The sequence below is a fragment of the Phacochoerus africanus genome, chromosome 10, assembly GCF_016906955.1.
Source record: "Phacochoerus africanus isolate WHEZ1 chromosome 10, ROS_Pafr_v1, whole genome shotgun sequence".
In the NCBI taxonomy this organism is placed as follows: Eukaryota; Metazoa; Chordata; class Mammalia; order Artiodactyla; family Suidae; genus Phacochoerus; species Phacochoerus africanus.
Window position 1 is genome coordinate 12,783,988 of NC_062553.1, and position 14,448 is coordinate 12,798,435.

The window sequence follows — 14,448 nt, forward strand, 5'->3', positions numbered from 1 at the left end:
ATTTAAATTTCGTTCTTCATGTAATAGAAAACTAAGAGGAAGATTTAAATATAGAGGTAATACCAGTTTTACATTATTCAGTCTAAGCATGAGAACTCCATTTTGGCACACGATAACTTTAAGGTTATGTTAAAGTACATATTATAAAAGTTGTATTTTGAGAGAAAATACATGAACAAATTACAAGGGAAACAAAAACTCAATGAATTGTCACTTGGAAACCATGCAGTGGAAGAGTAGTCAATTTTATATCAAACTATAACAAAAATTCAGGGAGAATATAATGGCTACAAAGAAACTGATTTTTTTTCTTTCTTTTTATACTTTATACAGCTAAGTAAGTTAGTGAAGTAATCGTTGGTTTACATGGTTATATTTATGGAACTTCTGAATTTAAAGTGCATGGCTTTTTGTGATATTCTCTTTTTTTTTTTTTTTTGTCTTTTTGCCATTTATTGGGCCGCTCTCACAGCATATGGAGTTTCCAGGCTAGGGGTCTAATCAGAGCTGTAGCCACCAGCCTACGCCAGAGCCACAGGAACGTGGGATCCGAGCTGCATCTGCAACCTACACCACAGCTCACAGCAATGCCGGATTCCCAACCCACTGAAACCGCAACCTCATGGCTCCTAGTCGGATTCATTAACCACTGCGCCACGATGGGAACTCCAGATATTCTTTAAAAAAATAGAAAAAAGAAAAATCTAGCTTAAATATATTGTAACAACTATATTTTTTGACACTTTATAATCTGACTTTATGGAAACAGCTTTGACTAGTCTCTTGATTTTTAAGTGACAGAGAATCTTCACACAGTTCCTTAAACATACCGGATTTACTCCTGCCTTCTTTGATTTCTGATATTTTTGTCTCTGTTTCTGATTTGTCTTCTGTCTGGAATGCCCTGCACTCAGATTTTTATACTGAGGACTTCTACCCATTCAATTCTCTGTTCAAACTCACCTCTTCAGGGAGGCTTTCCTGACCACCTTATCTAAAAATAACCCTCTCAAGTTACTCTTGATGCCTTGCTTATTGAATCTTTTGTAAAATTAGGGGCACACTGAAAGGCATATTTCAAAAAAGTAAAAAATAACTTCTGGAAATGAAAAAATAATATCTTAGAAACTCAAACAATGATTAGAATAGCTCAAGAGAGAGTTCCCGTCGTGGCGCAGTGGTTAACGAATCCGACTAGGAACCATGAGGTTGCACGTTTGGTCCCTGCCCTTGCTCAGTGGGTTGACGATCCGGCATAGCCGTGAGCTGTGGTGTAGGTTGCAGACGCGGCTCGGATCCCATGTTGCTGTGGCTCTGGCGTAGGCCGGTGACTGCAGCTCCGATTCAACCCCTAGCCTGGGAACCTCCATATGCCGCGGGAGCAGCCCAAGAAATAGCAACAACAACAACAACAACAAAAAGACAAAAGACATAAAAAAAAAAAAAAAGAATAGCTCAAGAGAGAACCAGTGAATTTGAAAATAGTTCTAAGTAAACTAATCAGGGTATAACATAAAAAGATAAAAAAAGTGGAAGATATGAAAGAGAAGATAAGAGATATGACATCTAGAATTAGAGGATCCAAAACATGTCTCAGTATATTGTGACAAAATATACAATGGGAGTTATAATACACTGAAAAGATAATGGCTAAAAAAGCACAGCTCAGTTTTAGAAATGAAGAAGTCACAAACAGAATGAATATAAGAAATATACACCCAAACATATCTAAGACAACCTGCAGAACAGTGTGAACAAAACAGAGAGAGAGAGAGAGGTGCTAAAATAGAGAGGGTGAAGATTACCTACAAAGGAAAGACTATTTGTTGGGCACTTGCAGCAAAAATAAAAGCCAAGACACTATCATAGTAGCAGTGCTGAGAAAATAATAATTGTCAGTCTAGACTTGTTACCCAGAAAAAAATCTCTTTTGAAAACAAAGGTTGAAAAAAATACAAGATACTACACCAAAAGACTTTTATTAAAAGAATGTCTGATTCCTGAAGAAAATTTGAGATATAAGAACAAATGATGAACAAAGGAAAAAGGCAATTAAGTACATAAATCTAAACAAAAATTAATTATATAATAGTTATAATGTTTAATTGTGATATCATAAGAGAGAAAAAAGACATAAAATGGCTGTATGTGTTAGGGCTAGTAACAAATTAAAATTTTCTTTATATTAACTGTTCACTAAACATTAAAAAATTTCTAGAGTAACTACCAATAGAATAGCAGTAGAGTGTATAACTTCAAAATTAGCAAAGGAAGAAAAATAAGAGCAAAAATGTAATCTAAAAGAAAATAACAAAGGAGGAAAAAAGCTTATAACAAATGGGACAGAAAGCACAAAATAAGATGGTGGAAACAATTACAAGGGTGTTGAGGCTACAAAAGAATAGAGGATGCTATGGGAAAATATAATGAAATTTGGTGTTTATTAATAAGAATGTGTGTGTGTGTGTGTGAGTCCGTGCACATCTAATTTAGGAGGCATGGTGGGAGCTTTTCTTAAGCAGTGATGTTTAAAAGGAAGCCTGAAGAAAAACAGAATAAGACTTATTTAAAAAAAATTAGTGGGGGTATGGAGTGGCTTCCACAGGGGAGGCAAGAGCATGTGTAAATGTTCTGAGGCCAGAGTGTATGACATTCAAGAAACAGAGAAAACCAATATGAGGACTAAAGAGGGATGCAAGATGAGACTGAATAGGTAAGATAGACAGGGTCTGGATCTTGATGAATTCAGGTTTTTAGACTCTATACTAAGGACAATTTGAAGCCACTAAGTCTTAAGCAGATGAGTGGTATGTCTCAATTTGGAATTTTTTAGTATCACCCGTTTCCTCTATCCCTAGAGTCATGGATCACCTAAATTCGAGTTTACTAAAATATGGTATCTTCTCAAGCATAGAACATAACATTTTCTTCCGTATGTCTTTAAAAGTTCAGCACAGAAAAACAAGCTGGATAATTTTATTGCCTTCATTAGTCGATATAGAAATATCTTCTAAACTGAACTTAAAAAAAAAAACTTCAGTATTTTCTTAACAGAGTAACAATGAACTTCATTTTTAAACAGTGTAGTTTATAGTAATTTAAAATACTGAATATCATAAAGTGATACTTGGCTCTCAATTACAATTTAACACCTCAACCGACATCACCTTAACCTCAGCCAAGAAACTAGACTAGGGGTGGCAGCAGCAGCAACAATAAAGGATACTTAATGACAATTTAACATATCACTGAAATTTATATATTTTATTCAATACAATCTTCCAAATGCTCACTTGAAGGCCAGTTTATATTAGTTTCATCCATAATTCATTTTTTAAAGTTTTATGCAAACTAGGAAATATGATTTCCAAAGTTCAGCCTACTGATAGCAATGTAAAATCTTAAATTTAAAAAAATTTTTAAATTAAAATTTCCTAAAATTTTTTAACTTAACCTGTTGCCAATTAGCTTAAAAGAAAATAACTCTAAAAATGTTACGTCATCACAATGCAGTGTAATAATTAATGTTCATCATGACACAATGTTCTACATGTTGTTTAAAATAAGAAATTTCACTGCTAAAAAATCATAAATACAATGATCAAGTCTCAATTCCTATTTTAGTTGTCAACAGCATTTGAAAATAGTGAAGATTTTTAATCCAGGAAATGCAATGTCATAAAGTATACACACACACTGGGGATACAAAAGTGAATAGAAAGGTTCCAGCTCCCAAAGGTTGATTACAGTGAGGAAATAAACATGGCAACAAGTACAATGAATTGAGAAATCTATTATAATGAAACTTGAACCAGAATATCCCCAGGACTTCATGGAAGAAAACGATACCAACAAGGTCCCTGAAGTGCTGCTGTTTCATCCCTGCCCACATTTGATCTTGTTTTGTACTAAACTGGTAAATCCTTCAAAGTTCTCATAATAATAAGTTATAAATTTCTTCCTCTACTTTGGAATTCAGGAGTTTTTACTTTAAACCCAGATTAAAATTAAAAAAATTTTATTTGGACGTGCTAATGTTATTTCTACCTATTTTAAAGTTAGTGCTCCAGGACTAAAAAAATGAATGTCATACATTCTCCTAGTTTCTGAGCCCAGGGTATGCAAATCTGCAGAAATAAAAGTGCACAAAAAAATAGTTCTAATATTTGAAATACCTGGCTAGAAAGCACAATGGAGACGCAATTAGAATGGGGGTAAAACAATATTTTCAGTCAAGAGTTTGTAGAAGAGAGGGCAAGGAAAATGAGAAGTATGAAAATTGATTTATGAAGAACAGTAACAGAAGCTGTAAAGGTCTGCATGGAAAAGAGATGTTTAGAGATACAAAACAGTTTCAACAAATATATACATATACACATATACATAGCACTAGTAAGTAAAATGAAAAATTTCCTCATTTTATTGCAGGTGGGAAAGAAACCCCAAAATCCTAAAGGTTAGCATGGAAAAGAGAAGTTGTGGAGATACGATAATTTCTACAAATATTTACAGTACTATTAAGTCAAATATTGTTTCAGATGGAAAAAATATAAAATGAAGGGTTAATGTTTTAGAGATATGAGCTTAATTATCACAGCTATCAAAGATTTTTCTTTGTAAGTACTTACTGTCAAGCAGAGGTTGAATTATCATCTCTTATGATAGAATAAAAGAACCCAATATTGGGATGAAAACTGGGTAGGCTATTCTGTTGAGCAGCTTTTTCTCTGCTTATTTGGCTATTTTATCTTCTGATATCTGTTTTCGCCTATTTTTCTACAGAGTTGTGTTTTCCTCACTGGCTATAGTTTTGTTTGGTTAGTTACATCAGTTATACATACTGTCTCCAAATTTGAGGCTTGAACTTTCACTCTTGACAGTGTTTTCCAAAATACTTAAGTTTTACATTTTAGTACAGTCAAATTTACACAATTGTATGGATTGTTATTTCTGCATCTTAAGAAATTCTTTTTTATTTTAAATTAAGATATAATCTTTTATCATTTCTAACTTTTAGCTTTGCTTTTAACATTTTGCCCTCTAATTCAACTGAAATTACTTTTGTGAATAGTGTGAGGTAGGGATTTATTTCCCCCCCTCCACATGGGTAACCAATTGCCCTGGAGTTATTTACTGAATAGGCTATCATCCTAGTGATTTAATATGACACATCTCTGTCTTGTACCAAGATTCCAGTGGTGTTTGGAGAGTTTCTGGGCTTGCTAATCTGTCCTAGTGTTTTGTTTATGTTCATAGCACCTTGTATGGAGTATTATACTAAGTCTTGATCTGTTTTAGAGAAGTCCGTCACTATCTTGACTTGGTAATTCCTGGCTCTTTAAGTTTTAGGTCATAAGTTTTTGCTCATAAATTTTAGGATTGGCGAGTCATTTTTCAATAAACTTAATCAAAATTTTGACTGGAATGACACTGAATTTTTAAGTACATTAAGATGAATTGCTCTCTTTTAGAGTCTTTGCATTAATTTAAAATATAATCACTCATTTTAGGAGTCCTCTTTTATTCTTTTAGGAGTCCTTCAATAAAGTTTTATAATGTCCTCCGTAAGATCTTTTTTTTAGGGCCACACCTGTGGCATACGGAGGTTCCCAGGCTAGGGGTCTAATTGGAGCTGTAGACGCCGGCCTACGCCACAGCCACACCAGATCCGAGCCACGTCTGCAACATGTACCACAGCTCATGGCAATGCCAGACCCTTGACCCACTAAGTGAGGCCAGGGATCGAACCCACAACCTCATGATTCCTAGTTGGATTCGTTTCCCCTGCGCCACGAGGGTAACTCCTCCATAAGATCTTAAACAGTTTATTAGTTTCATTCTTAGCTGTTTTAATGTTTTTCCTGCTTTTGTTGCTATGGTAGAAGAGATTTTTCTAAAATTGGATTTTCTTTTTTCTTACTTATTTAGGGCTGCACCTGTGGCATATGGAAGTTCCCAGGCTAGGGGTCCAATAGGAGCTGCAGCTACCAGCTTACACCACCCCACAGCAACGTGTCTGTGACCTACACCACAGCTCACAGCAATGCCAGATCCTTAACCACTGAGTGAGGCCAGGGATCGAACCAGCATCCTCATGGATACCAGATTCCTAACCTGCTGAGCCACGATGGGAACTCCCTAAAAATGTGATTTTCTAATCAGTTGTAATACCTACTAATCTTGTAAGTAGGACCTTTTCTGAACTCTTTCATCAATTCTAAAACCTTAGGTATTCTTTCATATTTTCTATATACACAACCATAATGTTCATAAGCAACCAGTTTTGCTCATTCTTTCCTTATAGCCTGTTGCTTATTATGTGTAGTTTCATATTCCTTTTTTTTCCATCATGTTATTACATGAGTCAAGACCTCTCATAAAATGTTGAAAATTGGTTATATTGTGCATTTTGGTCATGTCTATTACTTTATTTAACATTTTTTTTTTCTTTTTTTCTTTTCTTTTTTTTTTTTTTTGGTCTTTTTGCTATTTCTTTGGGCCGCTCCCGCGGCATATGGAGGTTCCCAGGCTAGGGGTTGAATCGGAGCTGTAGCTGCTGGCCTACGCCAGAGCCACAGCAACGTGGGATCCGAGTCGCATCTGCAACCTACACCACAGCTCACGGCAACGCCGGATCGTTAACCCACTGAGCAAGGGCAGGGACCGAACCTGCAACGTCATGGTTCCTAGTCGGATTCGTTAACCACTGCACCACGACGGGAACTCCACATTTTTTTTTCTTAATTTTATGGCCACATCTGCAGCATATGGAAGTTCCTGGGCCAGGGACTGAACCCGAGCCACAGCTGCAAACTATGCTACAGGTGCGCCAGATCCTTTAACCCACTGCACTGGGCCTCCACAGTGAACCAAGCTACTGCAGTTGGATTCTTACCTCACTACACTTTAGTGAGAACTTTATTACTCTAAATCATTAAGTTATAATGTCCCTGGTAGCAGAAGTGTTCATCTATTCTTGGTGTGAAAAGCATTTTTTAAATCACAGATGAGTCAGCTTCCGTAAATTTCTTCTGTATCTACTAGGATGTTATAGTTTTATTTGGTAATGTGGAAAATCATAAAGGTTTTTCAAATGAAGAATCGACTGTGCCTTCTTAGTCATTATTTATAATGTTTTTATACATCACAATATTCAGTTAGCTAATATTTATTTAGAATTTTTGCACTTAGGTTTGTAAATAAGACTAGTTTGCAACTTTTTTTTTCTTTTGCTACGTGTGCCTCATTTTGGTATCAAGATTATAGCAATATTTTTCTCTTTTCTATTCTTTAGAATAGTAAAATATATGACTTATTTGTTGCTTTAAGGTTATATTAAGTTATAATTTGGGATTAATAACTTTAATTTTACATACTTATAGGCTCAACAATCCATAAACTATTCACATTATTTATGGTTATTAGATTACTGGATTTATAGATTACATCATCTAATTTGAATAAAACAACACAAAATGAACAAATGACTTAAATGAGTACTGCTGCAAAATTATAAAGTGAGAATAACATGAAAAATGTAATCACTAGCAAATAATAAACAAAGGCAGAACTAATCCTGTGACTACAAGTATGAGTACATTATTAATCCAACTATAAGGTAAGAACAGATAAGTCAGTCCAAAAATACCTTTAGTTCTTAAGAAACCATTTGAAATAAGGGTTTATACCTTGTACTATTACTAATGAAACACTCCAAAGTCTACAGTGTGGACTGTATAAAATACTGGGGATGAAGTCACCATATTTAGCAAGACATTTAAAAATTGTTTAGAAGGTTCCATTGTGGCTCAGCAGTAACGAACCCGACTTGTATCCATGAGGATGTGGGTTTGATCCCTGGCTTTGCTCAGTGGGTTAAGTATCCAGTGTTGCTGTGAGCTTTGTAGTGTATAGGTCACAGATGTGGCTCAGAGCCCATGTTGCTGTGGCTGCAGCTTAGGCTGGAAGCTACAGCTCTGATTTGACTCCTAGCCTGGGAACTTCAATATGCCGCAGGTGCAGCTCTAAAAAGACCAAAAAAAAAAAAAATTTGTTTATAACATCTTTATTTCAACTTAAAAATTTTTAATTTGTGGAAAGATTAGTACATATAAGGTACTGGTATGTATACAACATACACACACACACATGCGCACATATTCAAATGCATTAAAGGTTATGTGCTTCATTAAAAAAAAAAACAATTGGGTGCGCAAGTAGGCAAAGTGAAAGGCTTCCAATCTACAGAGCAGAATAGTTTTCTAAAAAACAGTCTGACTTTGGAGTTCCTGTCATGGCACAGTGGTTAGTGAATCGGACTAGGAACCATGAGGTTGTGAGTTCGATCCCAGGCCTTGCTCAGCGGGTTAAGGACCCGGTGTTGCCGTGAGCTGTGGTGTAGGTCGCAGACGCGGCTCGGATCCCGAGTTGCTATGGCTCTGGCGTAGGCCAGCGGCTACAGCTCCGATTAGACCCCCAGCCTGGGAACCTCCATATGCCGCAGGAGCAGCCTTAGAAAAGGCAAAAAGACAAAAAAAAAAGTAGTAATAATAAAATAAAATAAAAAAACAGTCTGACTTTATTATTCTCTGCTTAAAATAATCTAACAGTTTTCTAAGCAAAGCAGATCCTAAGAAAAGTAACAAAATCCTTAATATTTACCACATGGCTTTCTCACAATTTTTTCCTTACCTATTTCCTTAGCCTCATCTATTATCATTCTCCCCCTTGGTCACTACACTACAAGTCAGACTGAACTAAATAAATGATTCCCATCCTGCCTAAGAACACTGAAATCTCATGTGACAAAAAGTCATCCCTCAAAATTAAAATCCTCAAGAAGACTAAAGTACAGATTTATATTCACCATCATTACTTCTTTCCACATAAGAATGTTCACATAAATTATTTGTATACTTTGTCTAGAATATCACAATAATTTAAATAATAAGTACATTACTCATTTCTATGTATACTTGGGTCTGCCTTATCACTTAAGTTCACAGAGTTACAGAAAGTAAGGTCTGGAAATTTATTTTTAAAATGTCATCCATTTCAACCACTCATCTGATGCTTTTGAATACTTCTAATATAAGGGAACTATTTACCCCCTTCTCCTTTGAAAAAATGTCTGATCCTTAGAAATATTCTTTCTTATACGGACCTGAAATCTCTTTCCACTTAACTTCTAGCTTGTGATCTTAATTCTACACATTGGGGCATTCAGAGAAAGCGCAGTCCTACTTTAGTGTAAACAGCCATACAAATGTTTATAGATAACTACCAGGCTTCTCTTCTGTGGTGGTAAGGAAAGGAAGGTAAAGTGTATAGAGAGTCTAGAGATTGAGTATCTTTTATGAGTAGGTTATTTTACATTTATTCTTTTAATTTTTTAAATTTTTTTGGTGGTTACTTTACATTTAAACTTCATATTGTTCCAATGTGTTTGTTATTATTACTGCCCAATAACAAATGGGGAAATTAAAGCTCTGATAGGTGAAGTTAACTGTTAATTTTAACTACAAGTCCCTTGCAGATACCAAAACCTGTTTCAGTCTGTCTAGAACACTGAACTGCCTCCCACAAAGAAGAGATATAAAAAAGTAAAAAAAAAGAAGAGCAAGACAAACAATAAAAATTCTAAAAACCCTATGTTTTCTATATTATAAAATTCAATGTATTGATATACTTTTGACCTTAAGCCCTATAATTGTCTTGCACATTTCTTTGTGCCTTTTTTTGTTTGTTTTTGCTTTTTAGGACTGCACCCGTGGCATAGGGAAATTCCCAGGCTAGGGGATCCAATTGGAGCTGCAGCTGCTGGCCTACGCCACAGCCACAGCAATGTAGGATCCAAGCTGCATCTGTGACCTATATACCACAGCTGATGGCAACGCTGGATCCCTGACCCACTAAGCGAGGCCAGGGATTGAACCTGCATCCTCATGGATGCTAGCTGGATTCATTTCCGTTGCACCACAATGGGAACTCCCTCCTTGTGCCTGATAACCCATCTAATTATTATCTTAATATTTTTCAGGTCTTTCTACATAAATTAACTCATACAACCTAAAATGAGGGATGCAAAAAGAAAAAAGTATTTCCATACTTCAGCACTTTACATATCTGTCTTACATACTGAAAAGATTATCTTCTTCAAACATTGATTAGTGTACTCCTCTTTAGAGTCCTAAACACCACACTGCCTTCTGCAGTCAAACCTAATGTTGATATTTTTCTGGTCCGAAGGACTGACAACACTATCTCCAACTTGCATTAATAAAAGCTACTTGTTCTCTCTTCTCTAAGCAAACACTTGTTTGGCATCCTCCACAAGCACATTAAGGCTCTTCCCTTCTTTCCTTTGAGAATCACAGATTTTCCTTCAATTAACAATTAGATAAAACCAACACAGCTTCACCATTCATGCTTCTTATGAAAAATATACAGTTAATTACATGATTACATTATTATTTATCATATGTATTAACTCTCTCTTTCCCTAGTTACAGCACAAAGATAAATAATTTATTTTTTACTTTTCACCTACGTGCAAAAAGCTGAACAGCAAGTACCTGATGAATGTTCTCAGTGCTACATTATAAAATATTTTAAAATCACATACATCTTTTTATTTGCATACTTTGCTTTCAGGTTGCTTTTCAGAAAGCTCTCCACCATACACTTTATTGTGAAAAGAGGCTGAGAGGAACTCTCATTTTCTCTTTTATAAACAAAGTCAAATGCAATACAAAAGCTCTAAATTAGAACTTATTTCTAGTCCATACTACTCAGGCTAATTACAAGTGACATTGCTTCTAAAATAAATTTCTCTGTGACTATAAGGCTATTCACATATTTAAGAATATTAAAACATAAAATCACATCACACACATGTACACGTGCACAGATCTTACCTTGCTGAGTATTTTGTTCTTGCATTCGATTCACAGTGAGGTCTAAGGGGCCTTCCTGCTCTTCCTGAAGGGAGTTTTCTGCTTGATTCATTTGGATATTTTTACATATTAGACTTGGTCCAATGGAACCATTTCTATTCTCTTGAATTTTACCACTTTTTGAAATATACTCAATTGCAAACTGACGTATCATCTTTTTCATTAATTCCTGAGCAACTAGGGGAATGTTAGGATCACAGTTCTGAGGAAGATCTAGGGAAAAAATAAATATAATAAGAATTAAAAAATAGAATGTAAAACACCAATGTTTAAATTTATCTTATTTTTATTACAGATTAATGACTTAGAAGTCTCTTGGAGTTACTCTATAATTGCCAACGGTTTCTTAGACTTAGCAAGAGAAACCCTGTACATTTAATCAGTATTATATCAAACTTAAGATATTTAATTACTTCTTAAAAATAAATATTTTCAATCCTAAACTAAAATATAAAGAATTAGACATAAAAGCAGACGGCTTATTTTTAGAGTTTTAATTCAAATGTATTTTATTAAAACACTTAGTGCTGTAAACATAAACTGTTAAGTAACCAGGCAATTTTCAACCTAAAAGAGTAGGTACACACATTAACTATTTAAAAAAGCCTAAACGCCACAGCTGTTTATTATTATTAATTCAACTCTGTCAAATGTGCATTTCAAAAATGGTCTGAATGTCATCAAGTATTTTTTTCTTTTCTCAACTTTCTTGTTGAAATTTCAATCATAAGGAAAAAAATAATGAACACTACGACACAGACAGCCTCCACCAAGATTCAAGAATTGTTAGTAATCTGCCATATTTTCCTTCTTTTTACTTTTTTTGGTTTGCAGAATTACTAAAAGTAAATTGAAGAATTATGGTATTTTACTCTTAAATATTTCAGCACATACCTACTAAGATCCCCCTATAAAAATGGTAATAGCACTACTGAGGATCTTCCCTCTCTCCCTTTCTTTTTTGGCAGCCCCACAGCATATGGAATTCCTAGGCCAGGGATTAGATCCAAGCCACATCTGTGGCAACGACAGATCCTTTAACCCACTGTGCCGGGTGGGGATGGAACCTGCATCCTGGCACTGCAGAGGCGCCATGGATCCCATGCCACAGTGGGAACTTGTTACTGAGGGTCTTTTCTGATACTGAGTGGTGGTGGTAGCTTTTTCACACACATATGTCTGGCCTCACTGCAATGCTCTTATTTACTCTGCTCCTTCACAGTTAGAATAATTAGTGAACTGGGAAGGATGACTAAACATACTTGGTTAGGCTCCATACTCCTTCCTACTAGAAGTAAACCTACTTCTAGAGATATTACTTCTTTGCTTCCTTAAATGCCTCAAGTCTTATGAAAATAGGCCTGTTCTATTCCAGGGTTATCTGAGACAGAAGGGTTAAATCTCCTAAGTTTTCGGGTTCAGTATTAGCTACAGCACTTATCTAACAGGTCTGAAGACAAGTCCTCCAACTAGCATCTAGTTTCATTGATCTATGATTCTAAAAACGCAAGAAGGATAGAAAACATACTATTGAGAGGTGAGGAAAGGCAACAAGCTACTTCCACCATGATTATCACTGCATTTGGTAGGAAAATGTGACCTGGGCCAACACGAATCTGTTTATAGTCCTGCAGAGATATCAATATATTTGATCACAGGGTGTTGTTTTTGACCAGCTGGAGACATTACATGATAAGTTCTCTCCATTATACTGCCACTTCCAAAAAAAAAAAAAAAAAGAATTCTGAATTCTGAAAAAAAATCTGTGCGACTAAAAAAAAAAAGTAGTGTCTTAGCTCTCATAGTTATTCTTTGTTTAGAACCCAGCAGGGAAGAGAGATTCTATTTGTTCTTGACTTGGCTATATAACTGACCCTTGAACAACACGGGTTTGAAATGTGGAGGTACACTTAGACATGAATTTTTTTTTTCCCAATAAATATGTACTAAGTACTACATAATCTACGGTAGGTTGAATCTGAGGATGTGGAACCCCAAATATGAAGGGCCCCTGTAAAGTCAGTCTCAGATTTTTGACTGTGCAAAGGGTCAGTGCCCCAACCCCTACTTGTAACAGGTCAACTGTATATTATATCCCTGTAGCTGATTTATTTTATAACTGGAGGTTATACCTCTTAATCCCTCTCATTTATTTTGTCCCCCAACACCCCTCTCCTCTAGCAACCACCTGTTTTGTTCTCTGTAACTGAGCTTCAATTTACTTTAGTTTGATTTTTTTGTTTCTTAGATTCTACATATAAGTGAGAATATATACCATAAGGAATATGGTCATTAATACTGCAATAACTTTGTATGGGGGTAGATGGCTACTAGACTTATTGTGGTGATCATTTCACCATGTAGGCAAATGTCAAAGCAATCTGTAGTACACCTGAAACTAAAATAATATTGTACATCAACTATATTTTAATAAAAAATAAAAGACTTGGCTACAGATTGGAATCTTAGTCATCCTTATGAATGTAAGCTAGTTACACATCCCTTCCATGTTTGAGTTTCTCTGTTCATAAAAATGGAAATGATAATAAAACCTCAGAAACATAACAGTTCACTGGATATTTTAAAGTTATATAAGTAGATAAAATACTGAACTCCTGTACTTGGCATTTTAATAGCTGACATTTACTATCTTCTTATCTTAGGTTATAGTGACAATAACAAGAGAACAAAAAGATACAAGCTGAGCAGTTAAATATTATTTAATTCACAAAATGTCAAATAAGTAAAAATATTAACTAGATTAATAAAAAATTATTAACTAGCTGGGAAAATACAAAGGACAAAATTTCTAAGTCCATGTAACATATTTTGTAACCTAGATTTATAGCAAAAAAAGAAATTTCCATGTTACATAAAAGGATTCCCAATTTGTATCAATTTTTTTTTTTTTTTGATTACTACCTCTAGGAATCTTGGAAGGCTTCTGTGAACATTCTTCCCCACCTTTTTTCAAAACTAATCTTGCTTGGCATTCATTATGTGTTAAAAGGAGATGCCAGATTTACTTCTAGGCATTTTGGTTAACTGTCCTAAAATTTACTGGCTAATGCCACCTTATAGATTCAAAATGATTTATTAAAAAAGGACCAGACTCACATCATACAACTAGGGTTATACTTTAGAGTTGCATTTAGAGCTAAGTTTAAAGTGGAATAATAATGCTACTTTATTCTATTCATCTACTCACTTTGTTTATATTGAGAATAAGTCTATGTGTGAGACAAAGGACTTTCCAACAAACAAGGTTAAAAAAAAGAAAGAGACAAAGAAAATGCTGTTCAGTTGCTGATTAGCTAGTGAGCCTTCTAGATTAGAAGTCGTTGCTACTACAAAAAAGCAAATGTTTAGTTAACTAAAGATCTTGGCCAGGGATATAAACTTAAATGATTTCAAAAGTCAGGCGACTAACAAACATTTGGCTAGAAGAGAAAATATGCTGCCACACATAAATGGTATCAGTTAACCCCGAAAA

At 35.0% G+C, this 14,448-nt stretch overlaps 1 protein-coding gene across 11 annotated transcripts in view; it reads right to left on the minus strand.

Annotated features, from left to right (window-relative positions):
• Positions 1–14,448, minus strand: part of LCORL (ligand dependent nuclear receptor corepressor like) — a 156,477-nt gene that overhangs the window by 44,340 nt on the left and 97,689 nt on the right. For 10 of the 11 annotated variants that reach the window (XM_047799553.1, XM_047799554.1, XM_047799551.1 and 7 more), the window contains one exon: positions 10,917–11,168. In XM_047799553.1, coding sequence (XP_047655509.1) covers positions 10,917–11,168 — 252 coding nt within the window. Of the gene's footprint in view, positions 1–10,916; positions 11,169–14,448 lie in introns of those variants that run through there. The other variant, XM_047799558.1, reaches the window with a different exon arrangement.